Source organism: Elephas maximus, chromosome 20 (assembly GCF_024166365.1).
Source record: "Elephas maximus indicus isolate mEleMax1 chromosome 20, mEleMax1 primary haplotype, whole genome shotgun sequence".
NCBI lineage: Eukaryota > Metazoa > Chordata > Mammalia > Proboscidea > Elephantidae > Elephas > Elephas maximus.
In genome coordinates, this window is record NC_064838.1 from 20537958 (window position 1) to 20558821 (window position 20864).

A 20864-nucleotide genomic window follows, 5' to 3' on the forward strand; every position below is an offset into this window, starting at 1 on the left:
CCCCATGGGTGCTAGAGTGGAACTGTGCCCCGTACAGCTTTCAGTGGCTGATTTGTAGGAATTACATCGCCAGGCCTTTCTTCCAAGACATCTCTGGGTGGACCCGAACTCCAACCTTCCATTAGCTGCTGAGCACGTTAACTATTTGCATTATCCAGGGAGTTTTCCCTCTACACAGGGCCAGGCATTTCTCTCTGGATGCAAACAAGCAACAGTGACCTTTTATATTCTCTTTGCCCTCACCCCTGCCACCACCTCCTACCTCCTCCTCCTCTTCTTCATTCCCTCCTTTTTAACTAAGGAATCCCTCCTTGGTCATACAGTGAGGCTGTAGTGACTGAGGAGGGAACCCCTTCCTATCCAATCATCCCAACCTGCTCCAGCCCCTCAGCCTCCCAGACCCTCATTCAGTTTGTTGTAAATTCTCCCAGGAGCTGTTTTACTGTCTACTTTTCAAGATGAAAAATAAATAAATAAATACCTTAAAAACAAACAAAAATACCCACAAGTTTAAAGAGCAAAATGCAGAGCAATAATGGGTTTTTTGGTAATTATGCTTTTTTTTTTAATTTTTAGAATTTGTCAGTTTTTACTGTGGGTTTGCTGTTGGTATTTCACCAAGGCAGCCATTTCTTTGTTGAATTCAGATGACCGAAGAAGGGCCATACTCTTGACAAAACTAAACACACATGAAACAAAGCACAAAGTCATCTTTAGCCTAACTTTTTACACGGTTTCTCAGTTCTCAATTACTTTGTACACAGGCTTCTGTGTTGAGTTGAATTGTAACTGCTGCTTTTTTGTGTTTGGAGAAAGTACGATGATTAAACTTGAAACCTTAAGAAAAAAAAGGAAAAAGTTTAAGGCTCTAAAGCCAGAAAACCCTCGGGGTGTTCTAGGAGGTGAAAGAATGCCACTGACAGAAGATGAGGCTGGAGAGGTGGCCCCAGTACGTACGTCCTTCCAAGCCTTTTACAGACCATGGTACGGTGTTGAACTCTATTTAAAGGGCAGTGAAAAGTCTTCAAGGCGTTTAAGGATAAAAGCAACGAGACCTAATGTAGGTTTTTTTTTTTTCTTTCCCCAAGCCCTCTGGTCATTTCGTAATAACGTAAGGGTCAGTACCTCAGGAAGATATAACAGCCCTAAATGAATGTGCATGTAACAATAGAACTTCAAAACCCATGAAGCAAAAAGAGACAAAGCTGAGGGTAGAAACAGGCAAATCCACAGTCATGGCTGGAAGTTTCAACACTCCCTTACAGAAAATCGGTCAGGATGTAGAAGACACTATCAGCTAAGGGACCTAACTGACAGCTATAGAATTTATAGAACACTCCGCCAACAACTGCAGAATAAATATTCTTCTCTAATGTACAGGGAACATTCACCAAGAGAGACCATCCGCTGGGCCATAAAACCAAGATCATGTGCATCAGAACAGAACTGTGCTCCACAGGGTTTTCAGTGGCTGATTTTTCGGAAGCAGATCTTCAGGTCTTTCTTCCAAGGAGCCTCTGGGTGGAAATGAACCTCCAACCTTTCAGTTAGCAGTGAGTGCTTAACCGTTTATGCCTTCCAGGACTCTGGACCATAAAACAAATCTCAGTAGATTTAAAATGATTGAAATCATATACCGCATGTTCTCTGACTAAAAGGAAATTAAATCAGAAATGAATAACAAAAAACTATCTGGAAAATCCCAAATACTTGGAAATTATGCAACATGCTTCTAAGTAACCCACGGGCCAAAAAAAGACATCACACTGGAAATGTCAGAATCCATCTGGCTGCTGTGTGGGGGATGGACTGGAGTTGGGCAAGTGTGGATGTAGGGAGACGGGATCGATCTTTTCAGAGTGCCAGGGAGCTGTAATGGCACCCTGGGCTCAGAACGAGACAGTGGAGAAAGAGAAATGGGTAGACTCGGACGTATTCTGGAGGTAGAACCTATTGGACTTGCCGAGACTTGGATGTGGGGGTGTGGGAAGGCACTTCACCAGCTCAATCTCTCACCACTTCTCGCTCTCCCACCACACAGCCCCACCCAACAACTTGCAGCCCTGCCATGTGGCATGCTTTCTTTTCATCTCTGGGCCTTTTCACATGCTGTTTCACTTACCTTCAGCACCCTTGCCCTGCTCTTCACTGACTCATCTCTCACGTGAGATGCCACTTCTTCTGGGAAGCCTTCCCTAGTTTCACGTCAGACTGGTTTATATGCTCTGCTTTGTGCTTCTGTGCCAGCCCTGTCGTCACCTACACTGTACTTTTCCTCTTATCTGTCTGCCTTGAGAACTGTATCTCATTCTCTTTATTACTTTCAATTACTGCTGCTACTACCACCACTACTACTGCTGCTACTGCTGCTGTTACTACTTCTGCTACGACTGTTGCTGCTGCTTGCTACTACTGCTGCTGCTGCTCCTGCTGCGACTACCACTGCTACCGCTGCTGCTCTGGCTGCTACCGCTGCTGCTACTACTATTGCTGCTGCTGCTATTGCTGCCCTTACTACCGCTGCTGCTACAGCTGCTGCTGCTACTACTACTATGATTACTGTTGCTGACACTGCTGGTACTGTCACTACTGCTGCTACAATTACTATTACTACTGCTACTACTATTGCTGCTGCTGCCACAATATTGTGGCTGTGGCTGTTACTACTGCTAATACTCTACTGCTGCTACTACTACTACTGCTACTGCTGTTGTGGCTTCTACTGCTGTTACCGCTGCCGCTACCTCTGCTGCTATCACTGCTGCTGCCACTACCGCTGCCGCTACCGCTGCCGCTACCGCTGCTGCCGCTAACACTGCCGGCACCAAGGCCAGTTACAGTGACCTGGGCTGAGGCAAGGAACCTGGCCTTGGAGACCGCGGTGAGAGTGATGATATCAGACGGCATTTACTGAAGGCGCCAGGGCTTCACACACAGGATCTCCCGTAATGGTCCCAGCGGCACTGTAAAGCGGGCTCTCAACCTTTTTTATAGGTTGGGGAAACTGAGGCTTTCCCGGCTTAAGCAGCTTGCCCAAGATCACACAGTCAGTGGTGGAAGTGGGGTTGGAACACAGGTAGTCACATTGCAAACCCCAAACTTTCAGCCGCCAAGTTGTCCCGTCAAAGTCAGAAGAGGTTTGAGCAAAACGACTGGAAGGTGCGCGGTGAGCCTGCGGTCCCCGTCCCGCCTGCGGTCCCCGTCCCGCCTGCGGTCCCTGTCCTGCCTGAGGTCCCCATCCTGCCCATGGCCAGAGGGCTGAGCAGGTCATCAAGGCAGCTGCCCAGGTTGGAGCGGTGGAAGGGGCGGGACGGGGAGACCCGTGACAACCAGCAGCACCATGTACAAATAGCTGTTGTGTGCGGCCTTTTTTCCCCACTCTAAGAAAACAAAGGCTTCGTTTCTAGTGCTGACTAATTTCCATAAAGGAATTATAATGGCTAATTTTATATCCTTTTGGTAAATTTTCCTCTTCCATCATAACACGGCCAACAATGATCCTCTTCAAATTAATACCAACAATACTTGCTGCAGAATTAGCCTTCACAGAGGCAACGTGATTTTTTTGTCTTTTTTTTTCTCCAGATAAAGAGTAAAAAGGCCGCCTGTACTTGTTTTCAGTTAAGGTAATAAGTGGATTATGGTATTAAAAACATTCAAAAACTTCAGTTTTTCACTGCTTGACTCTATAAAAAGCCTTTTTTTTACTGTCGACACGTTTTGAAGTGCTGTGGGGAGTGATGCGAATGGTAACGAATTAACACTTGCCATTTTAAATGAGCCAACACAGAGACCACTTACAGCAACAGTACCTGCTATTTATTGAGCACTTACTATGTACCGGAGCCCTGCTGGCAGGCTCGGTGGTTAAGGTTGGCAGTTCGAATCCACCAGCCACTCCATGGAAACACTATGGGGCAGTTCTGCTCTGTCCTATGGGGTCACTGTGAGTCAGAATCAACGTGACAGCAACAGGTTTTCGGTTACTGTATATCAGCCACAGTATTGAGTACCGTGTGTGCGTTATTTCACTTAATTGTTATAACAACCCAGGGTAGGGCTGGAGGTGGTGGTGGTTTTGCTTTCCACCTTTTACAAATGGGGAAACTGAGACCTGGAAAGACTGAGCAACTTGTCCTAAGTTACAGGGCTAGTGGGTCATGCTGCCAGGATCTGAACTCAGAAATGCCAGACTCAAGATTCTTAGACACTGTTTGTACTATGTCTCTGAGATGTAACTTTGGGATTACTTTTTTTAATGTCAGTTGCCAACCCCTCTACATGCCAACACTTTCCTGTTCTTGACCTGGGGTTCCCCATTACCAGCTTTCCTGTCCCCTCCTGCCGTCTCATCCTTGCCCCATGGCTGATGTGCCCATTTAGTCACATTTTGTTTTATGGGCCTGTCTAATCTTTGGCAGAAGGGCGAACCTCGCGAATGATTTCATTACTGAGCTAAAATGGTGACCGGGGACCATACTCTCAGGTTTTCTCCCGTCTCTGTCAGACCAGTAAGTCTGGTCTTTTTTGTTTTTGTTTTTGTGAGTTAGAATTTTGCTCTACGTTTTTCTTCAGATCTGTCTGGAAGCCTCTGTTGTGATCCCTGTCAGAGCAGTCAGTGGTAGTAGCCCACACCATCTAGTTGTGCTGGACTCAGTCTGGTGGAGGCTGTGCTAGTTGTGGTCCATTAGTCCTTTGGATTAATCTTTCCCTTGTGTCTTTGGTTTTCTTCATTCTGCCTTACTCCCAATGAGGTGAGACCAATGGAGTATCTTAGATGGCTGTTCACAGACTTTTAAGACCCCAGAGGCTACTCACCAAAGTAGAATGTAGAACATTTTCTTTATAAACTATGTTACACCAACTGAGCTAGATGTTCCCTGAGATCATGGTCCCTACAGCCCTCAGCCCAGTAATTTGGTCCCTCAGGGAGTTTGGATGTATCTACGGAGCTTCCACAACCTTGCCTTGGACAAGTCGTACTGGCTTCTCCAGTATTGTGTACTATCTTACCCTCCACCAAAGTTACCACTTATCTGTTGTCTGTTTAGTGTTTTTCCATCTCCACCCCTCCCCTCCCTCCTAACCATCAAAGATTGTTTCTTTTTTTGTGTAAACCTCTTCATGAGTTTTTATAGTAGCTAGTAGTGGCCTCATACAGTAGTCATCCTTTTGTGATTGACTTATTTCACTCAGCATAATGGCCTCCAGATTCATCCATGTTGTGAGATGCTTTGCAGATCTATCATTGTTCTGTATTGTTGTGTAGTCTTCCATTGTGTGTATGTACCATAGTTTATCCATTCATCTGTTGATGAGTACTAGATTGTTTCCGTCTTTTTGCTATCATGAATAACGCTGCAATGGACATGGATGTGCATCTGTCTATTCATGTGACTTAAAAAAAAACACTGTGAAGGTGAGAAGATAAGGGGGCAGGGAAGCTAGAGTGCTGGAAATGGAACAGCCAGAACACAATTAATGAGAACGTTGACATAATGTGGAAAATGTAACTAATGTCATTGATCAATTTGTCTGAAAATTGTCAAAGGGGAACCTAACTTTCTGCGTAAGCTTTCACCAAAAACATAATAAAATATTATTTTTTAAAAATATGCTATATATGCCAAGCAAGGAGCCCTGGTGGCACAGTGTTTAAGCTTTCAGCTGCTCACCCAAAGGTTGGCAGTTCGAATCTACCAGCCACTCCTTGGAAACCCTATGGGGCAGTTCTACTCTGTCATATAAAGGCACTATGAGTTGGAATCAACTTGATGGCAGTGAGCTTGGTTGGTTTGATGCTAAGCAAAACCCATCTATACGCTGCATTTGACCCACAGTTTTCAACCTCTAGTTTAGGCTGAACTGGCTCCTTAAGTGAAGATTTGTATGTTTCCCAAAAGTAGCAGCCAACTCACCAGAAAGCATGGCTCCAAAATGGAGCATCATCAGAGGAAGGTTCTAGAGAAAGGCTCTTTAGAGGGTCTCCCATCCATGCTGATTTGGGTCTGGGGCTTGTGTGGTTGCCATCTGGTGGGAACCAGAGCTGTTATTCAAGGGTCCTTTTAATGCTTGCCACTTGTCTGCTAACTTTGTACCACCTTCCGCTACTGGATTCCAGACCAACCCACCACAGTAAGACTATTGTCGTTATTGGGTGCTATGGAGTCGATTCCGACTCATAGCATAGCAACCCCATGTGACAGAGTAGAACTGCTCCATAGGGTTTCCTAGGCTGTAATCTTTATGGAAACAGTTTTCCATATCTTTTCTCCCACAAAAGCGCTTGGTGGGTTTGAACTGCCAACCTTGCGGTTACGAGCCAAGTGCTTAACCATGGTACCACCAGGGCTCCTTAGGGTAAGGCTAGGAAGTGATTAACTAAAATGAGCTGTTAGACTACTACCTGAGGGTTGCCCCCTTATTGGCAGAGATCCAAAAGTTTGATCAGAGACTGAGTTGGTGAAGATGAGGGGAAGGAGACATTCCTCACATGGTGGGTAGAAGCATAAATTGGTCCACTTTTATGAAGGTAGTTTGGCAATGTCTGTCAGAATTACAAGTGCATATATTCTTATCCTACAGATAGATTCATCTGTGTTTGAAATGACTCAACATGAGGTTTTTGATTGCAGCCTTGTTTGTAATAACAAAAGCTTGAGAACAACTTATTTTCAGCCTGGATAAATTATAGTAAATCCACGTGATGGAATACTATACCGGCATAAAAAATAATAAAAACACTTTATGTACTGATATGGAAAGATCTCTTACGTGTACTATTGTTTAAAAAAAAAAAAGGCCGTTGACATTTGTAAAGACTGATATACCATTTGTAGCATAAAAAGGGGAAACTGAATATGGATAGCTGTTTATTCTTATATGCATAAAATGTCTCTGGCACAATGCAGAGGAATTCAATAACATTGTTTACCTCTAAGTAGCGGACCTGGTAACTGAGGGAAAAAGAAGGAAAAACTTATCAATGAATTTGCCTTAATATACTTTTATTTTTACACCATGTAAATATTTAATAAAATTTTTTAAAATGAAATGCTATATTATGTGTTCAGAAATTTTTCTAAAAAGATATCTATTGTAGTGTTGCTCATAATAGTAAAAAAGTGGGAGCAATCTCGATGTCGAATAATAGGATATTGGTTAGGTAAAAAACTTAGTGTATTTAAAATTGTTCTGATTCTATAAATTTTCTGATACAGCCCATTTGGCTTTTTCATTGCTGATTAAAGACACTGTCTTTAGTATAGCTTCATACAGAACTTCCTCCAGCCTCCAGATCTTTTTAGTTTTCTTTTTCTAGATTCTTCAACTATTTTTGTTTTCTTTTTTTATTTGTTTTATTGAGGAGCGGTAATCACATTTGTTCAATTGAAGAAATTAATGCCTTAAGACCAAGGAAAAAAAAGAAACTTACCAAATGAGTGAGCTTGAATTTGCTCAACACATTTCTGCATAACCGTTATGTAATTAAAACATTAACATCATATGCTTTTATTCAAGCCTTCTAAGATACTCAGCTCTAAAGAGAAAAAAATTTGTACTTTTTCACAAGGGTTGAGATAATTTTCTCTTCCTCTCTGATGCTCTAATTCTAAATTGACTGTTTCTTGGAACACCATGAAGTCTCATGTTCCTTTAAACACATTCTAGAGCATGGCTTCATCTGGCTGTAACTTTATTTTCCAAAATCTCGCAATCACTAATGTTTTATGACACACAAACTTGGACAGAACACTTGGCTATGCTTCAGTTTTCCTTCCCAGTGAGATGAGATTGGCAGGAGGGTGAATCCTTGGGAGTGTCTTGGGCATCTAGGATATCTTAACTAGTATTTCCATGTAATACCTAATTAGTGTCATAACATATATTAATGCTTTTAAAGATATTTTGCCCTTTCTCTGCAGGGCTCTGTAGTTGTAGTTTTCAAAAAATAGTTGGCAGACTAGTGCTTATCTGTGACAAAGTTTTCCCTCCCGTAAGAAATATAAGAAAAAAAAAAGGATAATATGGTGGGTTTAAAAAAAAAAAAATTAGTGTACTCAATTTAAAGAATTCATCCTAATTCTGACATTAGGATTTTCAGGTAGTTAAAATAGGTGTCAACATCATCTTCTTCTATGAAATGGTGATGATGGTAGATGATAGTTATTTTTTATTAGTTTGTAAAATCCATTCCTGTAATAGGTAAGGAAAGAAAGATAAATCCTAATCATGGCATAGGCTTTGAAATTACTCAAGTCTGAAATCTCCTTGAAATGCCCCTATTTATCAATTTTAAATATTGAGGGCCCCAATGGAGTGTTATTATGGTATTAGGATGATGATAGCCCAGGAATCTAAGAAAATTCTATTGTTTCTTTGGTTGAGCCACCATTAAATTTAGGGAACGATGGCAAAACAAGGCAAATAACATTTTATTGTTAGCTGAGGTTTTGAATTCTCAAAACCCAGGGCAAAACTCTGGTAAAGCTGAGCAGTTAGCATTGGAGAACTTGTTTACCTAAGGTGGCTGGCTTGAATGGTCTGCAAAGGAAAATGGCAAACTACCACCCATGAGCTGAGAATGGTTTTTACATTTAAAATTGTTGGAAAAATCAAATGAAGATTTCAGTGTCCCTAAATAAAGTTTTATTGGAACACAGCCACACTCATTCATTTACGTATTGTTAATGGCTATTTTCATGCTCTAACGGCAGATTCGAGCAGTTTGCAACAGAGAGTAAAATATTCACTGTCTTGCCTTTTTTAAGAAAGAGTTCACCGATACCTGATGTACCAATGAAGGTGGCCAAAAACTTGCTTTGCCTATTCCCAAGTCCAAATCTTAGCTAAAAATATCATTTCACAAAGATGCAGAACCATGACCACCAACACTAGGTGAAATGAATCCAGAGACAGAGTGTTTACCCCAAAGCCTGGCATGAGCTGGTCTAGAGATTGTCCACTTCAGGTTTTCTCATGCAGACCTGGCGGTTCCAAGGAAAAGCTAGCTCTAAGAGAGAAAGACAAAATGATCTTACTGGAGGAAGGAAGAAAAGAAAGCCTCGGTAATTTGCAGATTTTTTTTTTCATTCATTTAAAAACTCAACCATTATTAAATACAGCCCAGGGTCCTGGAATTGAACCAATCTAGATCAAGATTTATCTTCCTTTAAAGTCTCTGCCACTTGTTTGACCCTTATTCCTCAAGTCCAAAGAGAAGGAAGGAAGGGAGCCAAGGGTGGTACTCTTTCTAGAACCCACATTAATCAATGAAAATTGGTGACATTTTATATGTATCAGAACACTTCATTATTTCTGACCTGTTTTTGTTTTTCTCCACCTCTGCTCCTGATACACACAAAGGTGATTTTAAAGGATGTGGACTCCCTTCTCTATGTGGACACTGATGTTCTCTTCCTGAGACCTGTCGATGATATCTGGAAGCTTCTGAGGCACTTTAATTCCACCCAGCTTGCAGCCATGGCCCCTGAGCATGAAATCCCCAAGATTGGCTGGTACAGTCGTTTTGCTCGTCACCCTTTCTATGGTGCTGCGGGAGTTAATTCAGGAGTCATGTTAATGAACTTAACACGCATCAGAAGTACCCAGTTCAAGGTAAGGAAATACTTTAAAATTCCTTGTGTATAAATCTGGGCTATAGTATATCTTTTGAACAGTGACATTGCTAGGGAGTGTCAGTGTGCTGATTTTGGAAATATGTGGCCTTGGGTGAGAATGGGAGGACCCAAGGGAGAGAAAAGTATTTAGAAAGTTAGGGAATACTTCATTGTTTAGGAAAAGCCTAAGTAGCTATGAATTTCACGATTCAGCTGGGTTACCTACCATTCAGAAATATCATTTTGCATTTCTGAATTCCATAATCTTTGAACTCTGTGCTTATCCAAGGCTTCAAAAACCATGGAAAATTTTTAGGAATTATCCTAGGGATATATTTATATACACCCACAGAGATATTTGTACAAGGGTGTTCATTGCCTCATCTTTTATCCTAGCAGAGAAATGGAAAGAATCAAAATGAATATCAGTGGAGAATGAGTCAAAAAAAAATTATCCCCTATTAAAAGGAGTTAGGTAAATCTACGTGACATGAACTATTTAAGCTTGGCGGTAACCAAGTGATTCAAACTCACCGAGCATTGCCACAAAAGAAAGGCCTGGCAACCTGCTTTTGTAAAGATTACAGCCAAGAAAACCGTATGGAGCAGTTCTACCCTATAACATATGGGGTCACCATGAGTTGAAATCTGCTCAGACAGCACAAGACAGTAGCAACAACATAACTGGTGATAAATAAGATATCTAAGTGAAAGAGTTAAAATGTTCTCAAGCTGAAAGAACTGAAAAAAATTCAAGCCTGGAGTTGCAGTATTGAAGGATTCTACAGGAAAATATTCAACAAGACAGGAAGCATCAAAAGAAGATGGAAAGAATACACAGAGTCACTGTACCAAAAAGAATTGGTTGACATTCAGCCATTTTAGGAGGAGCATATGATCAGGAACCGATGGTACTGAAGGAAGAAGTCCAAGCTGCTCTGAAGGCATTGGCAAAAAACAAGGCTCCAGGAATTGACGGAATATCAATTGAGATGTTTCAGCAAACGGATGCAGTGCTGGAAGTGCGCACTCGCCTATGCCAAGAAATTTGGAAGACAGCTACCTGGCCAACCAGCTGGAAGAAATCCGTATTTATGCCTGTTCCCAAGAAAGGTGATCCAACTGAATGTGGAAATTATAGAACAATATCATTAATATCACACACAAGTAAATTTTTGTTGAAGGTCATTCAAAAGCGGCTGCAGCAGTACATCGACAGGGAACTGCCAGAAATTCAGGCTGGTTTCAGAAGAGGACATGGAACCAGGGATATCATTGCTGATGTCAGATGGATCCTGGCTGAAAGCAGAGTACCAGAAGGATGTGTACCTGTGTTTTATTGACTATGCAAAGGCATTCGACTGTGTGGATCATAACAAATTATGGATAACATTGAGAAGAATGGGAATTCTAGAACACTTAATTGTGCTTGCAAGGAACCTGTATATAGACCAAGAAGCAGTAGTCCGAATAGAATAAGAGGATACTGTGTGGTTTAAAGTTAGGAAAAGTGTGCGTCAGGGTTGTATTCTTTTACCATACCTATTCAATCTGTATGCTGAAATAATCTGAGAAGCTGGACTATATAAAGAAGAAGGTGGCATCAGGATTGGAGGAGGACTCATTAACAACCTGCAATATGCTGATGACCAGCCTTGCTTGCTGAAAGTGAAGAGGACTTGAAGCACTTACTGATGAAGATCAAAGATCACAGCCTTCAGTATGAATTACACCTCAACGTAAAGAAAACAGAAATCCTCACAGCTGGACCAATAAGCAACATCATGATAAACAGAGAAAAGATTGAAGCTGTCAAGGATTTCATTTTACTTGGATCCACAATCAACAGCCACGGAAGCAGCAGTCGAGAAATCAAAAGACACATTGCATTGGGCAAATCTGCTGCAAACGACCTCTTTAAAGTGTTGAAAAGCAAAGATGTCACCTTGAAGAGTAAGGTGCACCTGACCCAAACCATGGTGTTTTCATTCGTCTCATATGCATACAAAAGCTGGACAACAACGAATAAGGGAGACTGGAGAAGAACTGACGCCTTTGAATTGTGTTGTTGGCAAAGAATTACCATGGACTGGTGAAAGAACAAACAAATCTGTCTTGGAAGAAGTACAACTGGAATGCTCCTTAGAAGCAAGGATGGCAAGACTACGTCTTACATACTTTGGACATGTCATCAAGAGGGATCAGTCCCTGAAGAAAGACATCATGCTTGGCAAAGTGGAGGGCCAGTGAAAAAGAGGAAGACCCTCAACAAGGTAGATTGCTGCAATGGGCTCAAGCATAATGATTGTGAAGATGGCACAGGATTGGGCAGTGTTTTGTTCTGTTGTCCATGGGGTCGCTATGAGTTGGAACCAACTCAATGTCACCTAACAACAACAACACAGTATAATGCTATACAGCATGACCATTTGTGTCCACCTAGAAACTCCTAGATGAATACCTAAGAGACTGTAAATTGTGGATACTTTCGGAGAATATGAGAATGGAAATCATAGGGGATAGCTGAAGATTTTTACTTTTCCACTTTATATCTTTCTGTGCTGATTGAACTTTTATTGTGGTTATTTTAAAAATAAATAAATATTTAAAAATAAACAAATATTTCAAGACAATAAATAATTATTTTAGCTGTCATTGAGTTGTCTCCTAACTTGTGGTGACCCCATGCACAACGGACCAAACCTCTGCCTGGTCTTATGCCAGCCTCAGGGTTGATTGTAGATCAGACCCTTGTGTTCCACAGGGTTTTCATGAGTTGATTTTTGGAAGTAGATTGCCATGTCTTTCTTCCTAGTCTGTCTTAGTCTGGTGGCTCAGCTGAAGCCTATTCAGCATCGTAGCAACACGCAAGCCTCCAGACAGATGTGCAGTGGCTGTGCAAGAGATCTACTGGCCAGAAGTCAAACCCAGACCTCCCCCATCTCCCACTGTCCCCTGTTTGCCTTTAAGATTACCTTAATTCTACTCTCTGTATTTTGTTCCCTCACTTCAGAGACAAGAACTAAGCATAATAAGAAAGAGGTTCAATTTCTGGCATGGGTTTCTGAGTAGAAACCATACTCCCCGCTACCAGTTCCTGGTCCATCCACGGGTACTTCTGACTAAACTCTAAATCTGTAGCTTTAAAACAAAACAAAAACAGGGCAGAAAGAAAGGAAGGGGTCCAACATGTAAATCCACCAGCCTTGTCCTATGCCCTGAGGCTAGCTGGACCCCTCCTCTACTTGCTTCATTCCCCTAGGGGGAAGGAAAGCCCGTTCCCCTGCACAGTTTCATAATGGACAAAATACACTTGCTTTGCCTCAGCGCTCTGATGGTTTTCTCTTTTCCAGAACAGCTTGATTTCAACAGGCCTGGCTTGGGAGGACATGTTATACCCTCTGTACCAGAAATACAAGAATGCCATCACATGGGGAGACCAAGATTTATTAAATATTATATTTTATTTCAACCCAGGTAGGTTGTCTTTAGAGAATACGGTTTGCGTAGAAGTACGCCCACCTCGAGGCCTAAGCGTGCATTCCAGGCCTCTGCTATTGACTAGGCTGGAATTGTGCCCAGGGCAGCCCGTGTTCCCCTCCCACCCTGCCACCGGCACTCCTTTTCATCCGCCCCCTGGGTATCTGACGGAGGCGTGTCTTCATGCTGCTGACACAAAAGGCCCTTATTGAAACCTCAGACACTGGACTCCATTTTTAAAGAGTATTTCTTAAGTTTTTCTGGACCACTCTTCTTAGAAGTGCAGTCAAAATTAACCTGAGGCACAGAACTACACGAAAAGATGACAGTCTGGGCATCAGACCCTCTGCAGCCTAAACAGTTACTAGAGTGAAGGATTTTCAGGATCCTTGGAATTAAGTGACTCGCTCAGGGTTAAAAGAGCCTAGAATAAGGACTTAAAACAATAACAAAACCCTGCCGCTGTGGATTCAACTCTGACTCAAAGTGACTCTAGAGAACAGAGTAGAACTTCCCCATAGGGTTCCCAAAGCTGTATCTTTATGGAAGCAGATCACCAGGTCTTTTCTCCCGAAGAGCAGCTGCTAGTGGGTTCGAACTGCAGATCTTCCCGTTAGCAGCCGAGTGCTTAACCACTTTGCCACCAGGGCTCCTTAGACTGGGATTTACAGTCCCAAATCCCATTTTTCTTTTCATTCAGGGCAAGGGAAATTCTTATACTCCTACATCGATGATTTGGTGGTGGCAATGAGGGTGGGAGAAATGGAAAGTTCTGGTCTGTGTTTTTACGTTAACGCCTAAGGCTAATACAATTTCCTTCTTTTGTTATTTCTTCTTGCTAAAACCTTAATGTCATAAAAATCAAAACCATGTTTTCTCCTTAAAAAAAGAAAAAAAACCCATTGTCATCGAGTCAGTTCCCGCTCATAGCCACCCTATAGGACAGAGTAGAACTGCCCCTTAGAGTTTCCAAGGAGCGCCTGGTGGATTCCAACTGCCAACCTTTGTTTGGTTAGCAGCTGTAACACTTAACCACTGCGCCACCAGGGTTTCCTCCAACCCACACTACCCTTTAAAAATCCTGAAGTGGAGACTTCTTTTTATAAAGAGCTCTGTCTGTGGCTATGTGTTACTTCGAAGCACCAACTGTGTATCTTTATTTATTTTTTTATAGTAGAACTTAATCTTATATGTCCTTAGATCAAAAAAGATCAAACCGTGGAAATGAAAAAAAAAGCAGGTCAATATGGAGTTTCTGGGAAAAAGTCCCAATACTAACTCATTAGAAGGAAACGTGGCCATTCCCTTCTTGCATGCTTTAATCCATTTCAATCTGACGGTAACGGAATTTAAGGTCTGCACCTCCTCCTTTTCCATCTTAAGCAGATCTCTTCTTTTTTCTGGGTTTAGGTGTATTGGTTAGAACTCTAACCAAATAATAGACTGACGAAGCTAGTCTAAGCAAAACCAAACACCAGGCATCATGGCGTCGACTCCAACTCGTGGCAATCCCATGGGTGTCAGAGTAGCACTGTGCTCCATAGGGTTCAATGGCTGATTTTTTGCAAGTAGTTTGCCAGGCCTTTCTTCTCAGGCACATCTGGGTGGACGGAAAGGTTACTTTTTTCTAAGCAAACAGGTGTCTCTTGAAAGCCAAGGGTAGGAAGGCAGGCAGGCTCAGCACAGGACTGGACATAGGAAAGGAAAAGCAATGAGGAACCCGAAGTGAACTCTCTTGCTCTCACTGAGACTGTATTCCCTGCTCCTCAGACCTGAAAGCAAAGTACGGAGGTTTCATGCTATGGGTTTACCCACATGGAAAGACTAGCTTCATCCCAATCCCAAACTGCCATCCCAAATCGGATGGTTCCAGTATGGGTCAGCTGGACCTGGAGCATGGAACCAAGAAATAATGGATAACATTGATTATTTCCTAAGTGCCAGGTGCTGTTCTAAGCATTATCTTATATCATCCTCAGAACAACCCTAAGAATATAATCCCCATATTACAGAAAAAATACCAAGGGAAAAAGGGTTAAAGAATTTACAGACCCATCCAGAGAGTACTGGGGCCACACTCTGAACCCAGGCCACTCCAACTCTATCTCTGTGTATTTGGGGAGAGGAGAGGTTTCCAGAGATGGGGGATCTTAGAGAGCTGGACAAATACCCTAAAAAGTATGTCTCAGCTACATTACTTTTTTTTTACGTTTAAATGCTGTATTTTCCTTTCTGTTGTGAATCTAGAACCATCTGATGTAAGCAAATCTGTCTTCCCAAACTGAGGAATTCAAAAGATTCAAACAGTTGCGTCCCCAGAAATCCTCTTAACCTGTTGCAGATTATTTGAGGACATGATCAGTGAGTAATACTCAAAGGCAGGTGTCAGCAGCTTTGCAATTAGACACCAGCTCCCTTGTCTTTAATTGGGGCAGAAAACCAGCTGAGCTTAATAGCTTCCGCACTCCCCGTTTTAGATCCAGATGGGCATGGAGTACAAGGATGTTGTAAAATAACCGCGAAGTTGCTGGAACCCCTGGTTCCGAGCAGTAGCAAATAAGTAACCAAACTCTCTGGCTTTAGGTCAGGGAGTGTTAGAGAACTCCTTGATTGTTCTTGGTGTGGCCTGCGTTTAGTCTTCCTGTTTCATACTTGACCCAGGTACTTTCTTAAGCAGGAGCTCTTTGAACTGAATTCCAGTGATCCAGTGATCACAGTCACATTTAAAGGTTTTTCTTTGTTCATATTGATTGTGAGCACTTTCTATTAACCAGGCCAAACTACATTTGAGAAAATAATTTGTGACCTTTATCCCTGGAAAGAGAGAGGGAGGCAATTTTAGCCCCAGGACAACAGATAACTATGTTTACTGTTGTGATTCTTTGGGTTGCCATGGATGAAGCAATGCATGTAAAACCTGTAGTGCTTGTCTAGAGTGTTATTATTATAGCCTCCTGTAGCCAATAGCATTTCTTTTTCAAATGTGATTAAAAGTCATTAAAGAAAAAATGGTTTAAAACTTTTTTTAATACTGTATTTTAGATGACGGTTTACAAAGCAAATTAGTTTCTCATTAAACAATTAATACACATATTGTTTTGTGATATTGATTACCAACCCTACTACGTGTTAACACTCTCCCTTCTCAACCATGGGTTCCTCATTAACTGGCTTTCCTATCCTCTCCTTACTTTTCGTCCTTGCCCCTAGGCTGGTGTGTCCATTTAGTCTTGTTTTGTTTTATGGGCCTGTCTAATCTTTGGCTGAAGGGTGAACCTCAGGAGTGACTTCAGTACTGAGTTTGGTTTAAAACTCTTCATATTATTAGATAGAGTAAATGCCTGCGGGTACATTGTTGCAGGGTTCAGTAATAGACTGACTCAAGCCTGTAGCAGGTATGCAGGTAGCTTGCCCACAGGACACTTCCTGATAGGTAAGCCAAGGCAGCTTCTTCAAGGGGTGGAAGACTGCATGTACATCTTTGAGTTTGAGTCAAGAGTAGAGTTTCATGTTGTTGTTGGCTGCCACCGACTTGGCCCCCAACTGTACAATGGAATGAAATACTGCCTGGTCCTGCACCATCCCCATAATCTGTTGCGGTTCAGACCGTTGTGATCCGTGGCTGATTTTCGGAAGTAGATCTCCAGGCCTTTCTTCCTAGTCTGCCTTAGTTTGGAAGCTTTGCTGAAACTTGGTCAGCACGTTAGCAACGTGTAGGCCTCCACTGACTGACAAGTGCTGGCTGCCCACGAGGTGCATAGAAGGGGCAAATCTGGAAAGGGCCAAAAGAGAACCCAAAGTAGAAAGATGGGTGTGTATTAATGCACTTTGGTTGCAGGGAGCAAAAAACCATTCAAGCCATTTAGTTAAGTAAGGGAAGATATTGGGAGGATCCTGAGGTGGTCTCATGAATACATGCATCAGGTAAAGCCAGGCAGATGAGAACTAGCTCTGGGGAGCTGCCAGGGACCAGGGCTGATTTGTTCATCCTTCAGAGGCCTTATGGTCTCTGTCATCTTTGCTTCTCTCTGTGCCTCTGCTTCCATTCTCTCTCACAGCCAGCATCCTTTGTTTGCACATGGCCCAGCATGACTGCCAACCCCAAGTCAACACAACTATACAAGTCTAAAATTGAAGATGATTGATTTCCTATGGTTCCTAATTCAAAGTCTTGAGAATGGCTCCACTCAGCCTATGAATTGATTTCCAGCCCAGCTATGAATCAATTCTCTTTGAGCCAGGAGACTACCCTCCATGTGGTCATCGGTGGCCAGAGGGACAAGATCATGTGACACAAACATAGCCCTCTAGGTCTACGCCTTCTTCAGGGTCAGTTTCTAGAAAAGTAGCTTGTGGGCAGGAAAGAAACTTAAACTAGACATGTGTAGATGACAAGGCAAGGCATCAAGCCAGAGAAGAAGCAGTGGGGTTCTGCCCAAAGGGAGAGAGAAGAGCTGAAATGGCCATGGAATAAACACATAGATTTCCCTTGTGTTGAGTGTGACAACAGGGAGTCAGGAGAGGTGCAGCTAGGGCCAGAGGGAGCAGGACACCTGGTCATATGGGACAAGCTTTACTGTCCTTGACTTGGAATTTCATAAGCCTCTTCTACGGCACTATCAGGACCTTATTCTCATCCTGTCTGGAATGACTGGAGCCCTGCCCTTGAGTATGCAAGCATATTTTCCATACCAAAAAGCACCCAGCAGCTGGCAATTCTGAGCATGTTGTAGGGTTGACAGGCTCAACTCTTTGGTATCAGGACTGTTCAGGAAAACTGATCATGAATTGTTGTTCTGGGAGCCGGGGCAATTCAGGAGCTCTGATGTAAAGTACAAAAGAGAAGGAGAGAGATTTTAGTTTCCTTGTGAGAAGGAGTTGTGTCTACTTTATGTGTTTGTCTTTCATGGTGTGTAACTTAAATGGAGTTGGGGTTCACAAGTCTTGGTTGAATGAATGAATGGAATTAGGAGAATGGAGTGAAAGGAGAAAGGAAGAGGAAGAGAAGGAGACCACTGCAAGGAAAATGAGAGAAAAGGGAAGTGGGGAGGAAAAGGAGAGGGAGACAGCAAGAGAGAGGAAAAGGATATACAGTAAAACCTGCAAAAGTCGGGATGTGTGTTAGGTGGAAACCTGTCAGAGAAGGAAAACTCAAATATTTTCCACTAACAGAGAGAGAGAGAGAAAAAGTGGTAAGACTGCACCCTGTCAAAGGTGGAAAACTTGTGAGACCTTGAAAAACAAGGCAGTCCTGCCAAGTTCCGGCTCTCACGGGTTTCTCCCTATGTAGTAGAAGGAGGCATATGGTTTCATTCATTCATTCAGCAGATGTTTATTGAGCACCTACCGTATGCCAGCTATAGGGCTAGGTGCTGGGCATATGGCTGCAGACGAGATAAACAAAACCCTGTTTTCACAAAACCCCTTCTACTGGAAGAAATAGACTCACAAAGAACAGTAACTTGTCATTCAGAATAACCACAAACTGTGGTAAGTGCTATGTGGGAAACAGATGAGGGGTTGAGAAGGAGCATATCAGAGCTGGAGAGAGAGGAGAGCTTGTTTAAGATTGTGTGGTCAGTGAAGTCTTCTTGGAAGAATTAATTTCCCTTTTCTGGGGTAAAGGAGTCCCTTGTTAGAGCAAAAGGTTAAGCACTCAGCTACAAACCAAAAGGTCTGGCAGTTCAGAATCCACCCAGAAGCAACCTGGAAGAAGACTTGGTGATCACAGCCATTGAAAACCCTTTGGAGCACACGTGGCGTCACCATGAGCCAGAACCGACTCTAGTGTAACAGGTTAACTGGTTTCTGGGGCAAGGTGCATTCTGGGAGAAGGACAAAAAGAATGCTGGGAAAGCTGAGTTCCAGAATGGGACATTTAAAAGAAAACTGTTAATAATGTAATCAGTCTCCATTCCATTGATACAGAGTAGCTGCTGAGGAGCAAGCCTGTTTCACCATGAACTAAAATAACTAGACATAAACTATTCCATAATCTTAGAGACCCCAAGAGTGTGAAATAATCAGAAATGTAAGGAGCAATCAATTCACCCAGTACTTTGTGAGTAGTTAGGAGACCCTGGAAGTAAATATGACTCCTGAAGGGATCACTAAGGGATTATCAGTTAATGAGTTTCTTTATCTATGTAAAATTGAGAGAAAAATAGCAAAGACCCAGGGTTTGAAGATAGGTGGGCTGGAAGAAAGTAGTGTATAATAAATTGCAGTGTTTTGGGGTCTGGGGATTTGAGATTTTACAAGCATTCAGTGTATTATTTCCTGAACATTTCACCATGCCATCTTTTTTAAGCATCATATTTTCCCAGCACTGATAATCTTGCTTAAACGAGATCCGTTTCAGGACAGGTATCGATCATGTGCCAAATAGCTGTCATTAGTTCATTCTATATGTTCATTAGCTCATCTACAGAGGTTTTCCTCCCTCTGCCCAGCCCACGAGGCTAACTCAGCACCGCCCTCCCCACCTCATTACCGAAATAGAGATATCAAAGTATAACCCATGCAAAATTTATCTGTGACTAAAAAGACATATCTATTGATTTCCTTTCCTTTTGATGACAACACCCCAGTTTCCTTAGGGGAGTCACTCTTCCCCCATTGCATGGAGTCTTAGAGCCCTGCCCTCCCCTGGCTCCCCCAAAGCCAGGCAGACTATCTCCTGGGAACTTGAGCCTAGAGAGGAATTACCCAAGAGCAGAGAGTGACTGAGGCTGATTCATCCTGGCAGAATGCTGAAAAGCTGATATGAATTAGTCCCCATCCCCTAGACCCCAGGAACTACCCATTTCCTGCCCAATTCATCTTTACCTCTTATTTTATGAGCTAGCTTCTCTCCTTTCAAAAAGAAAATATCCACCCCACCCTTTTTTTTTTTTTTTTTTTGGGCTTAACAAGCTAGAACCAAACGTGGCTACTTGCAACTTAATCTAGGATTATATTTCTTGAACATTTTAGACCCCCCCCCGAAAAAAACCCAAACTCGTTGCCATTGAGCCAATTCCAACTCATTGAGCCAATTCCAACTCATAGCAACCCTATAGGACAGAGTAGAATTGCCCCATAGAATTTCCAAGGAGCACCTGGTGGATTTGAACTGCCAACCCTTTGGTTAGCAGCTGTACCACTTAACCACGACGCCACCAGGGTTTCCCATTTTGGACCAAAGCAGTATATTTATATGACTACTTTTCTACTGTTATCTTCTCCCCTCAAAGAGATGGCCTTTGCCCTAGCAAAGCTAAAATGGTTTATCTTTTCTGAAACATTCTCTAATTTCCAAAGTTTTCATTGTGATCAGGCTGTTTTTCTCTACCTTAAATGCTTCTCGAAGCCTCTGTTTCTGACTGCCAAAATTCTACCCTAACTTGAAGTTCAAGTGAAAGTTCAAAACTTCCTCTCATCTCACCTCCCAGAAATAAACTCTCCTTTCTCTGAGCCCCAATAAAACATGGCGTTTGTTTATTTTGACCACCCTATGTACTATCTTCCTTAAACCCATTGCCGTAAAGTCAATTCCAACTCATATCAACTCTATAGGACAGAGTAGAACTGCCCCATAGGGTTGCCAAGGCTCTAATTTTACGGAAGCAGACTGCCATGTCTTTCTCCCACGGAGCAGCTGGTGGGTTTGAATCACAGACCTTTCAGTTAGCAGTCCAGGCTTAACCACTGTGCCACCAGGACTTCTATGTCCCTTAAAGAGTATAAATTCCTTGAGGGCAAGAGCAGCTCCTTAGCATTGTG

At 42.5% G+C, this 20864-nt stretch overlaps 1 protein-coding gene across 1 annotated transcript in view; it reads left to right on the top strand.

The window, feature by feature from the left end:
- The window catches only part of GXYLT2 (glucoside xylosyltransferase 2), a 106872-nt gene that overhangs the window by 69756 nt on the left and 16252 nt on the right, over positions 1-20864 (top strand). Inside the window, exons 4-5 of the mRNA XM_049862430.1 lie at positions 9367-9618; positions 12974-13097. Of these exons, the coding sequence (XP_049718387.1) occupies positions 9367-9618; positions 12974-13097 (376 nt within the window). The remainder of the gene's footprint in view (positions 1-9366; positions 9619-12973; positions 13098-20864) is intronic.